Genomic DNA, 17,650 nt, shown 5'->3' with positions numbered 1-17,650 from the left:
CAGAACATCAAACATGAATGATTATACAAAATTATCATTTTATAATTGCTTTAACATACACATTCATTTTGCTTGTATTTTTATATGATATTTTTTAAATATACTCTAAAAAATGCTGGGTTGTTTTAACCCTATTTTGGGTCAAATATGGACAAACTCAAACATTGGGTTAAAAATGTCATTTAAAAATGTAACCCAATGGCTGCATGGGTTTGTCCATATTTGACCCAAAAATGGGTTAAAACCACCCAGCATTTTTTGAGTGTACTATAATTTGTGGTAGCTATCTTATAACTGTACTTTACATTTTACATCTCATTAAATCCTATTGTGGTTTTGTAATACAGAAACCTGCATTTTCTGTAAATTTGCCTTGATATGATATGTATTGTGAAAAGGGTTTTACAAATGACTGTATGAATTAAGTTGCATTGACTTGAAAGTGCCATTGCATGGTTACTGTACATTAGAAAGATATGGACCTAATTTGACAATACAGAAGAGTTATCACATTGTTGGCCTATTTGGTTTCACTGATGCTTTATACCCTGTATCTGCTTGAATATAATCATGCACAATTTCACGTTTTACTGTATAAAAAGCCAGTGCATTGTTGGCTCAATTGGGGGCTCTATATAGGTGTATTGTGATGGTGCGTAAAAAGTTGCACTGGGGCCTTATACACATTGTTCTTGACTGTCACCATGCACAAAATGAGACATTTTTACTGTCGCATCTTGAAGTTATGCTCCCATGAATTTGACAGATGTGACTAGTTATGGGGAAGTTGCAGTTTTGGTTTCAATTTCATTTTCTGCCCATTTCGCAGCGTTGTTTCTGGTAGCCTCAGAGGGTGCGTTAAATTGGACATTTTCCCATTAGAGTAGAGCTACTACTCTGACGAAATCCTCAATTTGAGCAGTTTTTACTGTAGAATTTTTTTTAATTAATATTTTTAAATTTGCACTTTAGACAGTGCACAATAATCCGCCTAATGCATTTTCTGCCCATTTCGTGGCGCTGTTTCTCGGCCACCTCAGAGGGTGCGTTAAATTTGACAGTGTCCCATTAGACTAGAGCTCCTACTCTGATGAAATATTCAATTTGAGCAGTTTTTACTGTAGAGTTTTTTTTTATTAATTTTTTAATTTTGTACTTTAGACAGTGCACAATAAGCCGCCTAATGCATTTTCTGCCCATTTCGTGGCGCTGTTTCTCGGCCGCCTCAGAGGGTGCGTTAAATTTGACATAGTCCCATTAGAGTAGAGCGACTACTCTAACGAAATCCAAATTTTGAGCAGTTTTTACTGTAGAGTTTTTTTAAAATTAATTTTTAAATTTTGCTTTTTACATTGCACAGTAAGCCATGCATTTTCTGCCCATTTCGTGGCTGGCGCTGTTTCTCGGCCGCCTCAGAGGGTGCGTTAAATTTGACATTGTCCCATTAGACTAGAGCTCCTACTCTGACGAAATCCACAATTTGAGCAGTTTTTACTGTAGAATCTTTTTTTTTATGAATGTTTTAATTTTGCACTTTAGACAGTGCACAATAAGCCGCCTAATGCATTTTCTGCCCATTTCGTGGCGCTTTTTCTCGGCCGCCTCAGAGGGTGCGTTAAATTTGACATAGTCCCATTAGAGTAGAGCTACTACTCTAACGAAATCCAAAATTTGAGCAGTTTTTACTGTGGAGTTTTTTTTAAATTAATTTTTAAATTTTGCTTTTTACATTGCACAGTAAGCCATACATTTTCTGCCCAGTTTGCGGCGCTGTTTCTCGGCCGCCTCAGAGGGTGCGTTAAATTTGACATTGTCCCATTAGACTAGAGCTGCTACTCTGACGAAATCCACAATTTGAGCAGTTTTTACTGTAGAATCTTTTTTTTTTATGAATGTTTTAATTTTCAACGCATTCTCACCCCAAGGCGTCACTAAAATGACAATTTTGACCATGCTTCAATATTCGACGCTTTAGGCACCCTTTAGCGTCAGTTACATGACGCGATCCTAGGGCGTCATCTTACTGACGCTTTACCTAAGCGTCAGTTAGATGACGCGGGTAGGTTTAGGTCTGGGGTAGGGTTAGGATTAGATAGCGTCATCTAACTGACGTTAAAGGTAAAGCGTCAGTAAGATGACGCCCTAGGATCGCGTCATGTAACTGACGCTAAAGGGTGCCTAAAGCGTCGAATATTGAAGCATGGTCAAAATGATTCCCAAGGCGTCAGTTTCATGACGCCTAGGGATGAGAATGGGCTGTAATTTTGCACTTTAGACAGTGCACAATAAGCCGCCTAATGCATTTTCTGCCGATTTCGTGGCGCTGTTTATCGGCCGCCTCAGAGGGTGCGTTAAATTCGTCATTGTCCCATTAGACTACAGCTCCTACTCTAACGAAATCCACAATTTGAGCAGTTTTTACTGTAGAAATTTGTTTTTATGAAGTTTTGAATTTTGTACTTTAGACAGTGCACAATAAGCCGCCTAATGCATTTCTGCCCATTTCGTGGCGCTGTTTCTCGGCCGCCTCAGAGGGTGCGTTAAATTTGACATTGTTCCATTAGACTAGAGCTCCTACTCTGATGAAATCCTCAATTTGAGCAGTTTTTACTGTAGAAATTTGTTTTTATGAAGTTTTGAATTTTGCACTTTAGACAGTGCACAATAAGCCGCCTAATGCATTTTCTGCCCATTTCGTTGTGCTGTTTCTCGGCCGCCTCAGAGGGTGCGTTAAATTTGACAGTGTCCCATTAGACTAGAACTACTACTCTGATGAAATCCACAATTTGAGCAGTTTTTACTGTAGAGTTTTTTTTTTATGAATTTTTTAATTTTGTACTTTAGACAGTGCACAATAAGCCGCCTAATGCATTTTCTGCCCATTTCGTGGCGCTGTTTCTCGGCCACCTCAGAGGGTGCGTTAAATTTGACATTGTCCCATTAGACTAGAGCTCCTACTCTGACGAAATGCACATTTTGAGAAGTTTTCACTGTAGAAATTTGTTTTTATGAAGTTTTGAATTTTGCACTTTAGACAGTGCACAATAAGCCGCCTAATGCATTTTCTGCCCATTTTACGGCGCTGTTTCTCAGCCGCCTCAGAGGGTGCGTTGAAAGTCCCATGGCCCCTCATACCAGCCTAAACCTACCCATGCGTATCATATGCAAGTAAAAACTCATTTTGGCGTATACATTGCACGATAAACACAATGCGTATAGAGACGCATTTCGTGTGAATTGGTTGCATACTCAGTGTGTTTGATTATTATCATGCACAATTTCAGACATTTTTACTGTAGCATTTTGAAATTATGGACCTATGAATTTGTCAGATCAGATAGTACACTTAAAATATAGCCATTGAATTGTTGGCCCATTTGGAGGCGCTTTATCCCAGCTGCTTTTGAGTGTGTGTTAATGGTTGCACTGGAGCCTTATACCCAATGTGCTTGACTGTCATGCACAAATTTAACGCACCCTCTGAGGCGGCTGAGAAACAGCGCCAGGAACTGGGCAGAAAATGCATTAGGCGGCTTATTGTGCACTGTCTAAAGTGCAAAATTCAAAAATTAATTAAAAAAAACTTCTACAGTAAAAACTACTCAAAATGTGGATTTCGTTAGAGTAGGAGCTCTACTCTAATAAAACAATGTCAAATTTAACGCACCCTCTGAGGCGGCCGAGAAACAGCGCCACGAAATGGGCAGAAAATGCATTGGGCGGCTTATTGTGCACTGTCTAAAGTGCAAAATTCAAAAATTAATTAAAAAAAACTTCTACAGTAAAAACTGCTCAAAATGTGGATTTCGTTAGAGTAGGAGCTCAACTCTAATAGGACAATGTCAAATTTAACGCATCCTCTGAGGCGGCCGAGAAACAGCGCCACGAAATGGGCAGAAAATGCATTAGGCGGCTTATTGTGCACTGTCTAAAGAGCAAAATTAAAACATTCATAAAAAAAAATTCTACGGTAAAAACTGCTCAAGTTGTGGATTTCGTCAGAGTAGGAGCTCTAGTCTAATGGGACAGTGTCAAATTTAACGCACCCTCTGAGGCGGCCGAGAAACAGCGCCGCAAACTGGGCAGAAAATGTATGGCTTACTGTGCAATGTAAAAAGCAAAATTTAAAAATTAATTTAAAAAAAAACTCTACAGTAAAAACTGCTCAAAATTTGGATTTCGTTAGAGTAGTAGCTCTACTCTAATGGGACTATGTCAAATTTAACGCACCCTCTGAGGCGGCCGAGAAACAGCGCCACGAAATGGGCAGAAAATGCATTAGGCGGCTTATTGTGCACTGTCTAAAGTGCAAAATTCAAAACTTCATAAAAACAAATTTCTACAGTAAAAACTGCTCAAATTGAGGATTTCATCAGAGTAGGAGCTCTAGTCTAATGGGACAATGTCAAATTTAACGCACCCTCTGAGGCGGCCGAGAAACAGCGCCACGAAATGGGCAGAAAATGCATTAGGCGGCTTATTGTGCACTGTCTAAAGTGCAAAATTAAAACATTCATAAAAAAAACATTCTACAGTAAAAACTGCTCAAATTGTGGATTTCGTCAGAGTAGGAGCTCTAGTCTAATGGGACAATGTCAAATTTAACGCACCCTCTGAGGCGGCCGAGAAACAGCGCCACGAAATGGGCAGAAATGCATTAGGCGGCTTATTGTGCACTGTCTAAAGTACAAAATTCAAAACTTCATAAAAACAAATTTCTACAGTAAAAACTGCTCAAATTGTGGATTTCGTTAGAGTAGGAGCTGTAGTCTAATGGGACAATGACGAATTTAACGCACCCTCTGAGGCGGCCGAGAAACAGCGCCACGAAATGGGCAGAAAATGCATTAGGCGGCTTATTGTGCACTGTCTAAAGTGCAAAATTAAAACATTCATAAAAAAAATTCTACAGTAAAAACTGCTCAAATTGTGGATTTCGTCAGAGTAGGAGCTCTAGTCTAATGGGACAATGTCAAATTTAACGCACCCTCTGAGGCGTCCGAGAAACAGCGCCACGAAATGGGCAGAAAATGCATTAGGCGGCTTATTGTGCACTGTCTAAAGTACAAAATTCAAAACTTCATAAAAACAAATTTCTACAGTAAAAACTGCTCAAATTGTGGATTTCGTTAGAGTAGGAGCTGTAGTCTAATGGGACAATGACGAATTTAACGCACCCTCTGAGGCGGTCGAGAAACAGCGCCACGAAATGGGCAGAAAATGCATTAGGCGGCTTATTGTGCACTGTCTTAAGTGCAAAATTAAAACATTCAGAAAAAAAAGATTCTACAGTAAAAACTGCTCAAATTGTGGATTTCGTCAGAGTAGCAGCTCTAGTCTAATGGGACAATGTCTAATTTAACGCACCCTCTGAGGCGGCCGAGAAACAGCGCCGCAAACTGGGCAGAAAATGTATGGCTTACTGTGCAATGTAAAAAGCAAAATTTAAAAATTAATTAAAAAAAAAACTCTACAGTAAAAACTGCTCAAAATTTGGATTTCGTTAGAGTAGTAGCTCTACTCTAATGGGACTATGTCAAATTTAACGCACCCTCTGAGGCGGCCGAGAAACAGCGCCACGAAATGGGCAGAAAATGCATTAGGCGGCTTATTGTGCACGGTCTAAAGTGCAAAATTAAAACATTCATAAAAGAAAGATTCTACAGTAAAAACTGCTCAAATTGTGGATTTCGTCAGAGTAGGAGCTCTAGTCTAATGGGACAATGTCAAATTTAACGCACCCTCTGAGGCGGCCGAGAAACAGCGCCACGAAATGGGCAGAAAATGCATTAGGCGGCTTATTGTGCACTGTCTAAAGTGCAAAATTCAAAACTTCATAAAAACAAATTTCTACAGTAAAAACTGCTCAAATTGAGGATTTCATCAGAGTAGGAGCTCTAGTCTAAGGGGACAATGTCAAATTTAACGCACCCTCTGAGGCGGCCGAGAAACAGCGCCACGAAATGGGCAGAAATGCATTAGGCGGCTTATTGTGCACTGTCTAAAGTACAAAATTCAAAACTTCATAAAAACAAATTTCTACAGTAAAAACTGCTCAAATTGTGGATTTCATCAGAGTAGGAGCTCTACTCTAATAGGAAAATGTCAAATTTAACGCACCCTCTGAGGTGGCCGAGAAACAGCGCCACGAAATGGGCAGAAAATGCATTAGGCGGCTTATTGTGCACTGTCAAGTGCAAAATTCAAAAATTAATTAAAAAAAACTTCTAAAGTAAAAACTGCTCAAAATGTGGATTTCGTTAGAGTAGTAGCTCTAGTCTAATGGGACAATGTCAAATTTAACGCACCCTCTGAGGCGGCCGAGAAAAAGCGCCGCAAACTGGGCAGAAAATGTATGGCTTACTGTGCAATGTAAAAAGCAAAATTTAAAAATTAATTTAAAAAAAACTCTACAGTAAAAACTGCTAAAAATTTGGATTTCGTTAGAGTAGTAGCTCTACTCTAATGGGTCTATGTCAAATTTAACGCACCCTCTGAGGCGGCCGAGAAACAGCGCCACGAAATGGGCAGAAAATGTATTAGGCGGCTTATTGTGCACTGTCTAAAGTGCAAAATTAAAACATTCATAAAAAAAAATTCTACAGTAAAAACTGCTCAAATTGTGGATTTCGTCAGAGTAGGAGCTCTAGTCTAATGGGACAATGTCAAATTTAACGCACCCTCTGAGGCGGCTGAGAAACAGCGCCGCAAACTGGGCAGAAAATGTATGGCTTACTGTGCAATGTAAAAAGCAAAATTTAAAAATTAATTAAAAAAAAACTCTACAGTAAAAACTGCTCAAAATTTGGATTTCGTTAGAGTAGTAGCTCTACTCTAATGGGACTATGTCAAATTTAACGCACCCTCTGAGGCGGCCGAGAAACAGCGCCACGAAGTGGGCAGAAAATGCATTAGGCGGCTTATTGTGCACTGTCTAAAGTACAAAATTAAAAAATTAATAAAAAAAAAACTCTACAGTAAAAACTGCTCAAATTGTGGATTTCATCAGAGTAGGAGCTCTAGTCTATTGGGACACTGTAAAATTTAACGCACCCTCTGAGGTGGCCGAGAAACAGCGCCACGAAATGGGCAGAAAATGCATTAGGCGGATTATTGTGCACTGTCTAAAGTGCAAAATTAAAAAAATTCATTAAAAAAAATTCTACAGTAAAAACTGCTCAAATTGAGGATTTCGTCAGAGTAGTAGCTCTACTCTAATGGGACAATGTCCAATTTAACGCACCCTCTGAGGCGGCCAAGAAACAACGCTGCGAAATGGGCAGAAAATGAAATTGAAACCAAAACTGCAACTTCCGCATAACTAGTCACATCTGTCAACTTCATGGGAGCATAACTTCAAGATGCGACAGTAAAAATGTCTCATTTTGTGCATGGTGACAGTCAAATACAATGTGTATAAGGCCCCAGTGCAACTTTTTACGCACCATCACAATTCACCTAAGATATAGAGCCCCCAATTGAGCCAACAATGCAATGGCTTTTTATACAGTAAAAACATCTGAAATTGTGCATGCATATATTCAAGCACAGATACAGGGTATAAAGCATCAGTGAAACCCAGTAGGTCAACAATGTGATAACTCTTATGTATTGTCAGATTGGGTCCATATCTTTCTATTGTACAGTAACCATGCAATGGCACTTTCAATTTAATGCAATTCAATTTAATTCATACATTCATTTGTATAACCCTTTTCACAATCATTTAAGGTAGCTTTACATAAAATGCAGGTTTCTGTGTTACAAAACAATAGGATTTAATGAGATGTAAAATGTAAAGTACAGTTAAAAAATACCACAAATTGTAGTATTTAAAAAATATCATATATATATACAAGCAAAATGAATGTGTATGTTAAAGCATTTATAATATGATAATTTTGTATAATCATTCATGTTTGATGTTCTGGAGTCCTTGCAGGGGTAGGTGTCATCTATTCAAAGTTGCTGGGTCACCTGGGTCTTCATAAGAGGCTGGATCAAGCTGGTGCATAATCTCTGGTTACCCTGTGTAATTATAATTTATAATAATATTTATTTATTTTTAAATACATGCATTGAATACATCCAAATGATGTTAATTGCAAACATTAAAGAATAATGTTGGCCTAATTATAGTTTTACAGTAATTTATGTGTTATTATTATTTGTTATTTACCTTTCAAAATAGTTTATTATTCTTTTATGAAAACATAAAAAATACAAACAGGATCTCTAATAAGTGTGAATAAGTGAAAAACCACATGATCCCTAAATTGAGCTGATGACATGTACAATAATTAAAGAATAATGTAGCCTAATTATATTTATGTGCCTTTATATTTTTACAGTACATTTTCGCTGATATATCAGTGTTATTTGCATTTAAACATTTGTATTATTATTTTATTCTGAATATAGACACAACACGATCCCTTTAAAAACGCGAAAAAGAGAAAAACCGCACGGTCCCTAAGTTGAGCGTCAATAAGAAGCCAGCAAACGCGGCAGTTCGCGTCATTTAAGGTGGAACGGATAGCGTCAATAAAAGCTGCGAATAAGAAGCTGGATTCAGCCTCGTCAGAAACGCACTGAATACCCAAAATTTTATTATTTTTTTATTTTTATTTTGGCCGACAATGTGTTTAACATTATTAATCAACTGGATGGGCAGGTGAACTCGTGAAATATAACAAAAGATGGTAAGACTCTTGAACTTCAAAGTGGAAAAAAAAAATTAAGATGCCAATGTCGGAAAAAACATTGATTGCAGATTAATATATAGGGCCATTAAAAATAAATGAAGATTAATAGATGATTGAAATAGTTGAGAATGATAAATTACATCATGTACTGTCCCAATGTGTGAATATGTGCTTGATCTTGTTCAGCTCTTCTGGATGTGATGTCATAAACCAGAAGAATGACAGTAGCCACGCCCACCAGAGCAGAGAGGACCAATCGAATCACAGCTTCATTAGGACCACAACAATGGACAGAGTCTGAGGAATAAAAACATCAAATTGAGATCAGATCAGTCATTAAACGCTAATATCAGAACTGACTTCAACTAATATCATCAGTGGTACCTGCACATGTGTGACAGAGTGTGTTGATGTCCAGATGTGTGGTCTGGTTGCTGATGGGATTGTTCAGCACACAGCTGTAGGTGTTTTTATCCTGATATTCCACCTCCAGAGGTAGAGAGAGACTGATGCTGAGATCACACACACTGATGCTGGACAATACACTGATTCCTGCGTACCAGGAGAGAGTCGCATCACACACATTCAACACTGATGAACACACCAGTGAACAATTTGATGATGATGATGATGAAGAACAGTCTCTGCTGATAACAGGAACAGGCAGACGAGCTGGAAAACATGAGAGAAAAAAGATAAATATGGATAAATCTAAACAACAATCTTATTTTCAGTGTTTAGTATGATGACTAGCAGTGAGTGTGTCTGTCTTCTCAAACTATGAAATTATCAAACATTTCAATATGTAAATAGCTAACAAAATACAAAGGGCAGGACAAAAAATGACGTTTCTTCTCACCATAGACAGAAACATTGAATGTTTTTGATGATCGTTTCGCTCCACTTATCAGTAGTTTATAAACTCCAGTATGTTCAGTTTTGGTGTTTGTGATGGTCAGAGATCCAGTTTGATCGTCCAGCTTCAGTCTGTCTCTGAATCTCCCATCAGGAACATCAAATGTGGAGACGATTCCAGCAGCTTTACTGATTTGAGCTATGAGAGACTTTTCAGCTCCAAATTTCCATATTATGTCTTCATCTTCATGTATTTCAGTATCAGTGTTTAGAGTAACAGAATCTCCCTCCATCACTGACACTGAATCACCAAACACACCTGATGAACATGAAGAGGTTTTGCCACTGATAAAGGTTCAACGCCTGAAATCAGCTTTTAATCTTTAAATATGAATTGAAGAACAGCAGCAGAGATGCTAAACAAAATGAAAGGTGATCCATATCAACAGTCAGACATGTGTGAATCAATATATTTATCTTCAATGTGTTTTAAAATGATCTTCTGTAGCAAAATAAATGTAAAAATACATAAATTAATTGTAACTGAAATGCAAATAAATGACAGCACACACATATATGAATAACTTACCACATATATGAATAACTTACCAATGAGACGGCAGCAGCACAAACAGAGCAAAACAAGCGTGTGAAACATGTTCAGTTGTTCAGTGAAAACTCAAACTGATTAAAACAAGCGTAACAGAACGGTTAATCTTGCATGTGAATCCTCCCCTGACAGAGTTTGACCCTCCTATAGTGCACACGCACAACTGCTCTCTACACTTGTTAAATATGGTTACATAGTTACTTATAATAAGACTATATGTAATAAAACTATGATTTTAATACTGGAAAATGATAATCTTTTAAATGTAGTTGATTGACGATGTTAAATATTTAAAAGTAGAAGAATATTGTATGAATATTGGATGAAAATATTTGATGAACATTGTACAGTGAAATGGAGTGTAAGTCTAATTTTATTTTTAAATGTATATTAATTCAGCTCTCATTTTTAGTGTATGGAAAAAGTTAAAAGCGTGATCTCACTGGTTTACTGAAGTTTGTCTTCTGAGTCAAACTGAAAGATGCAGTGGTTGGTGATCTTCAGAGATGTGGTTTGATCTGTTGGTGGACCAACTTGTTTGTCAGAGAGAATGGCTATATAGAGCATGCGTGTTTATATGTGAAGAGCTTCTTCCTGTCCTGCTGCTACAAAGTCTCTCTTCTACTCTACAGAAACAATAGGCCTAAACCATGATGAGAAACTGTGTCTGATAGACAGAGAAAAGCAATAGCAAAACATTGATCATATTTAACACATATTTTAAAAGTGTAGATTGTAAAAAAAGATTTTTATAAAAAAAAAAAGATATTGAAACTTTTCAGTAAACGTATAAAGTCTCAATAAGCCCCCTAGCTTCCTATTTCGTGAATCAGTGTTACGTGTGCACAAATTCGGACACTGGTAAGGGCAGTAAGGATGCTGGCTCAATACAGATTGGGACACAAACGACAACATCCTCATTGTAAAACATCACTAATTATGAACAAAATTATATATTTATGAATTTTCCTTCATGCTTAAAGTAGGCCTACTTCATGATAAATAGGGTAGAGTGGGGGAAACTCACCTCTACTGCCCCCCCCCCCCCCCCCCCCCAAAAAAAACAATAAACAAAAAAACACTAGATAAAGTCAAAATATGTTTTTGTTGTTGCTATGAACTATGTTGACAAGAGTGATGTAGAAGTATTCACTGTGAAACTTACACTGGTGCAGTACCTGCAAGAAAATGGATTTCACACACAATTTTAAGCAGTGAGGAAGTCAAGTGTATTAAAGGGGTAGTTCACCCAAAAATAAAAATTCTGTTAGTATTTACTCTCCCTCATGTTGTTCCAACCCCGTAAGACCTTCGTTCATCTTCTGAACACGAATTAAGATATTTGATGAAATCTGAGAGCTGGATCATTCCTCCATAGGCTTCTTCAGGGATTGAAACTTGCCGGCCCCGAAAAGTTATTAAAGACATCGTTAAAATAGTCCAAGTGACTACAGTGGCTCAATCTTAAGTTTATCAACCAACGAGAATACTTTTTGTGCACAAAAACAAACAAAAATAACGACTTTATTTCAACTATTCATTTCCTTCTCTGTGGGCCTCTAGTCATTTAACGTAGTGTGATTGCGTAGTGCTATGTCACACGTAGACTCACTATTGGCCGATGTTACACCCCCGTCTAGGGGAAGAGGCGCAACATGAAAGAGTCAAAGAATTACAAGATTTGGAACAAAAAGTTATTCATTTTCTTAATATGGGACTTGTGGTTCAGGAGCTGACCAAGCCAAAATAACAAACAAAACAACCTTGTCTTTAACCTCTTTACTAAACCCTAACACAAAAGAAAAGAAAATGAATATACAATCTGTAAAGCTAACTCCCTAACCAAAAAACAGAGTTCAAACAGTTTACAATAAAAAAAAAAAAGAATGGCTTCAAGCTCCCTACTTTCCCAAAAATCAGTGTACAATATATTTACAATCAGGTAAACAAAACCGAAAAGGGCAGTCCAAATCGGTGTCGGTAAGCAGGCAAAGGGTCAAATATACCAATGGGGATATTTAGATAAAAGACAGTCCACAATTCAAACAACCAAACAAACAACCAAACAAACAAACAAACAAACAAACAAACAAACAAACAAACAAACAAACAAACAAACAAACAAACAGTACTCACAGTCTCAAAGCTCTTAACACTCAAATCACAAGATCTCTCTCTGTTCAAACACAAAAACCCAATCTGCCCCTAGAGGAAATGATAATGTGTCTTTTAAAACACTCTGCACCAATCAGGATAGAGGATCAATCACCATGCAGAAACCAATCAGATGGTGTTCCAATCATCCCGTAGGAACCAATCAGATGATGTTCCTAGACAAACAAACAGAGAAATAACAAAATACAACCCATAGGGTCGTAACAGCCGACGCTCATCATGTGTGTGATGCGTGTGACGTACAACAACAGAAGCGCTGCGCTGTTACACTAGTGAACTGACTCGAGGCAGAATTAAAATTTTTGGGTGAACTATCCCTTTAAAGCTTGTAGCAGAACATCACAGTTATATATGATAAGAATAGGACGACCTTTAGTTAGGGAGTACATGTTATTTAAGGAAAATAAAATTATATTTTCAGATTAATTCTTTTTTAAACCTAGTCTGTGGGGTAAAACGCCTCCAGGGGGCATCGCTTCCCAGTATCATAATCAATGTAGTCACATTAACAACACATCCTTTGGTTTTCCATCAAATGTAATCTAACTAGGTGTTTGGATACAAATATTTGGATTTTATATTTAAGAATTACATCAAGTTAGCATCAGCTAGCTAGTTAGCTAGCCAGTTAGCATCAGCTAACATAATTTTTCAAATAGGCTGATTTTCAGCATGGTTAATTAATTAATATTCATATTTATCTATTGTTATTTTGGCTTGTCTTTTACATTTTAAGCTAAAACTGCGTGTAATCTGATTTTGCTGTAAATGTAAAGCAAATTGCTTTGTCAGAGTGGGGTCATTTTACACTTACACTTGGTACAAATAATTTTTTTGTTAAACATTTCAAAACGGACATTTTTCATACTTGGTTTATAATTTGTTTATAATGTCATTGTCAGTGAAAAATAGGACAACTATTATAGACACATTTAACTTTTGTTTCACAGAAAAAAATTACACAAATCTGAGCAGAGACTCTTATTTTGATACGGGAAGATACCGCATCCAGACTATCTGCATTGCAGGCGCTGCTCATACATGCAGAGGATCTGACAGAGAACAGATGCGTTCCCTTTCAAGGCGGTAACTCAACATTACGTCAGCTATGACGTATAGATAACTCCTCCCTTCTCCACTTTTGCTGAAATCTTATGGGCTAACGCCAGCTGGGGACAGCTGGCCAATTGCCGTGAAGTATGCAAATACCGACAGGTTCGCGGGCAGTATAAAATGCATGGGCGCGACAATTGCGTCAGAATCTCTTTCTTCACGCTGTCATCATTGAAGTTGCACCTGAGGACTACCTTTTCTTCCTCCCATCCGATGGTTAACCTTTCAGGATTTGTGCGTGCCCCATCGACCCGCCCCACACCTAGGAGCGAAAGCTATAACAACTATAATAACTTGTTCTAGTCAGAGCTCTGTACATGCTCAGCATATGTTGGCTCACATGGGGACCCTGCAGGTTTGAGTCTTACCTGGATGCCAAACCCTGACCCCTACAGTTCTGTAAGTGGAAAAAACGTGTGGACAATTTTTTGGACAAAATTTTGTTTTCGTGCTCCAGACAAGCTGTCAGTCTGTCTGTGCATATTGGTGTGGATTTTTCATGCTTCAAATTTTTTCAAGAACAAAACTCCACTTGCTCTGAGACACGACGGCTGTTTCTGTGTTGACTTTTTTGGAACTATTTCATTGGCAGAGCAAAAGTACGAGTACTTGGCCTGGCCTGGGCCTGGCCCACGCCGAGGCGGCCTTCTTGGACTCCACGTGCGTGCACTTCGCCGACCTGCCGGTGCGCACTCGAGGGAGTTCTTGCTATTACGGGGTAGAGGGCCACTGCTGACAGCGAGCCGCTGGTGGCCCCCCCCACCCAGAAACGATGGTGACAACGAGGTCTGGGGCCATAGTCCTCTATCGTCACCACGCATCGGTTCTTTTCGCGGACGCGCTGGACTCGACGCGAAAGGCTCCGATAAAAGGAAGTAAGTTAAGTCTGGTATCTCCAGTCGAGCAGCCGCCAGACTGCTTGAAGGAGGAAGACTCGGTTTTGCTACGACGTCCATGAGCGCATAAAGTTGTGGTCTGCACCACTATCGGCGCACGTCTAAAGGGACGAGGTGGAAGCCCACGGCTCTGTGCGCATGCCCCCCATCAAGGACACCGTCGCCATGCATCTGTGCCCGTCCGTTCGTCTCTGGGCGCGGATCTACAGCTTGCAGTCCAAGCCATGCAAGTTCACGGCTCATCTGGCTGAAAATAGAAAAGCTCCAATCACTCCCTCCGGCCTCCTTGGTGACGCCGTGGAGTCAGTTACTGAGCATTTCTCTAAAGTGCAGAAGCGCGAAGGCTATGAGTCACAAATATTGCCCTGGCGCTCGTTCCAGCTCCGCCCTGAGCTGGATCTTCGCTGTAGGCAGTGGGCAGGAACGGGAATGTACTGTCACGGACCACAGAAAGTGCCGTCTTTGGCGGCCAAGCCTTTGTCCTATGGACCATCCAGAGACATATGGTCTAGACCTAATGCTCCGCTCGACTAGATGTGTATGCTAACTAATAAAAAAAACTGAGCTCGAAGTGAGAATTAGCCTTCCAGTATTTTTCAACTTAAACGCTACTCCTGTAAAATGGTGGTTGTGAATAATTATGGAATAAGTAATAATTTTATTATTTTATCATTATATTATTTATGTCGATTAGCCCTACTTCTGCCCGACTGCCACCAGGGGGCGAAATGTGAATATCAGAGTTAATGGAAAGCTGAATTACAAATATTTCCATTCAGTTCCCCATATGTGACCCTGTATCACAAAACCAGTCAAAAGTAGCATGGGTATATTTGTGGCAATAGCCAACAATACATTGTATGGGTCAAAATTATCGATTTTTCTTTTATGCCAAAAATCATTAGGATATAGGCAAAGATCATGTTCCATGAAGATATTTAGTACCTTTGCTACCGTAAATATATAAAATATTTATTAATTAATATTTATTGTGAGTGAATTCAGCACAATCACAAACATAAATGGACAACTTTAAAGGTGATTTTCTCAATGTTTAGATTTTTTTGCACCCTCAGATTCCAGATTTTCAAGCCAAATATTGTCCTATCCTAACAAACCATACATCAATGAAAAACTTATTTATTCAGCTTATTTTATTCAGCAGATGATTACATTTTTTGGGGGGTTTTAAGGTACAAGGTCACATAATATGTTGAATAATGTATCTTATACATGCTAAGCAGATGCATGTTTTCAGTTCTTTCTTGTTTCATGTTGTTGCTGTTTTTTATAACAGTAAAAAAAAAGACCAAGTCCGTGAAGGAGGGAGAATCTTTTACTTTTGATCCTGGTGTAATAAAAAACCCAAATGATGTAATGACGTGGTATTTTAATGAAGCCTGTATTGCTGAAATCACTGGAGATCAGTGTAAGATCTGTACAGATGTTCAGTGTAAAGAGAGATTCAGAGACAGACTAGAGCTGGATCATCAGACTGGATCTCTGACCATCACAAACACCAGGAAAACAGACTCTCTGGACGCTATAAACTACAGATGATCATCAAAACAGCAGCATCATCCGCCAGCACATCATCAGCATTATCACCTCGAGTGGGTCTGTCACTAGTGAGTCAAATTCAGTCATTCAGTTCATTTTTCCTTGTGCATGTTTAGAATATATTTCAATATTTTCATTGTGGCCTGTCTGTAAATTAACACAATGCATAGTAGCGTTTGGTTTTCCCATGACCTCTGTAATGTAGTTTTTAGGTGATAAAAACACCAGATGGCGCCATTATCAGTTCACTCAATATAAAGATGATGAAGGTGGAAATATCAGTCAAAAATAGCCTGCCTGAAAAATCAATTGTCGAGATCTAGTAACAATGATTCTCTTTTTCATTACAGATTGGATTTTTGCTATACTAGGAGTTGCTGTTCTGCTGGTGTTTGCATGAGTAACTGGTTCGAATTTCTGGTTGAGTATTTTGTGTGCGTATGTGTGATGTGGTTTCATTCAGTCATAATTTCATAAAACTTCTCGGTTACTAACCTCTATTCCCTGAGAGTGGGGAACGAGTATTGCGCAAGTTAGCTTACTTTTTATGAAAAAATTAACTAATTTTCTGGAGAATATTGATGCCAAATTTTTTAAAACGCAGTACAGCTGCACAGCAGACATAGCTGAGCGTCTAGCGTGCTCATTGGCTGTGCTGCGGGAACTGCACGAGCCTATGGCAAGGCGGCTAAGACGCGCAAACCAATCAGGTCGCTTCGCACCAAGGGTGCATCAGCGCCCGCCAGAATGGGTGTGGCTTATGGCTATATAAACCCCCATTTTTGCCATAGAATTCAGGTTTAAATCAACTGAAGCGATCCCTGATCTAAGCACAGTAGCACGGCGGGTTACGTTAGTATTCGAGACGTTCCCTTTCAAGAGGTCTCTCGTATTGTGAAAGTTAGCTTTTGCTATGGGAACCCCTTTCAAAATGCTGTGCGTGCTTATAAACTTAGCCCCAATACTATTGCCTAGGGCCGAGTGCACGAGCCCATAAGGAGTAAAGTTATGAATCCTAATAGGGCAGACCAGTGATGAGCCTCATATAGGGAACTATAGAAATGGGCCTTATAGAGGGCCAAGCTCCTTTCTTATATGGTATATAAGTTCGAACTGTAGTTCCAGGACCTGACAGACATTGGACCTTATAGTTGTGGTAAACTGTTCATTAGACCCTTTATTTAAATGGAAAGAACCTTTGCTTGTAAAGCGGGAACTTCTTGGTTATAAAACCTCATAAATGTGGACGATGAGGCCCAGACGGCCGCCGCACAGATATCTTCAATTGGTATTCCACTCGACCATGGCCAAGACGAGGCCATGCCTCTTGTTGAATGAGCTCTAATGCTTAGGGGACAACAGAGGCCCTTAGACTCATAAGCCAGTGAGATAGCGTCTACTATCCAGCATGACAATCTCTGCTTCGTGACTGCGAGCCCTTTGGTGCGGCCGCCAAAGCATACGAAGAGCTGTTCTGACTGCCTGAAAGGGGCAGAACGCTCTAAATAGACTCTGAGAGCCATGACAGGGCAGAGTAGATTCACGTCTCTTTTGTGCTTCTTCGAGGGGGGAATTCTCTCGTATTCTTTCTCCTAAGCGCCGGTGACAGTCGAGAGCGTTGAGGAGGTGGAGGGTTTGAGATGAGCTGAATGGGGCGCTTTCCACGACTTTGTTAGCTCGTCGTGCACCTCGGCAAAGAAAGGAGCAGGCCTTTGCCAAGGGGCCTGTCGGCGCCC

General features: G+C 39.2%; 1 protein-coding gene across 1 annotated transcript in view; it reads right to left on the bottom strand.

The window, feature by feature from the left end:
* Nucleotides 1-8,790: 8,790 nt before the first annotated feature.
* Nucleotides 8,791-17,650, bottom strand: part of LOC143736373 (SLAM family member 5-like) — a 145,555-nt gene continuing 136,695 nt past the window's right edge. Inside the window, exon 6 of the mRNA XM_077227113.1 lies at nt 8,791-9,002. Coding sequence (XP_077083228.1) covers nt 8,842-9,002 — 161 coding nt within the window. The 3' untranslated portion in view covers nt 8,791-8,841. The remainder of the gene's footprint in view (nt 9,003-17,650) is intronic.

This window comes from Siphateles boraxobius, unplaced genomic scaffold, assembly GCF_051911475.1.
Source record: "Siphateles boraxobius isolate OS27281-9 unplaced genomic scaffold, OSU_SipBor_1 13, whole genome shotgun sequence".
NCBI lineage: Eukaryota > Metazoa > Chordata > Actinopteri > Cypriniformes > Leuciscidae > Siphateles > Siphateles boraxobius.
Note: the sequence above shows the minus strand (reverse complement) of the source record. Positions and strands in the feature narration are given on the sequence as shown.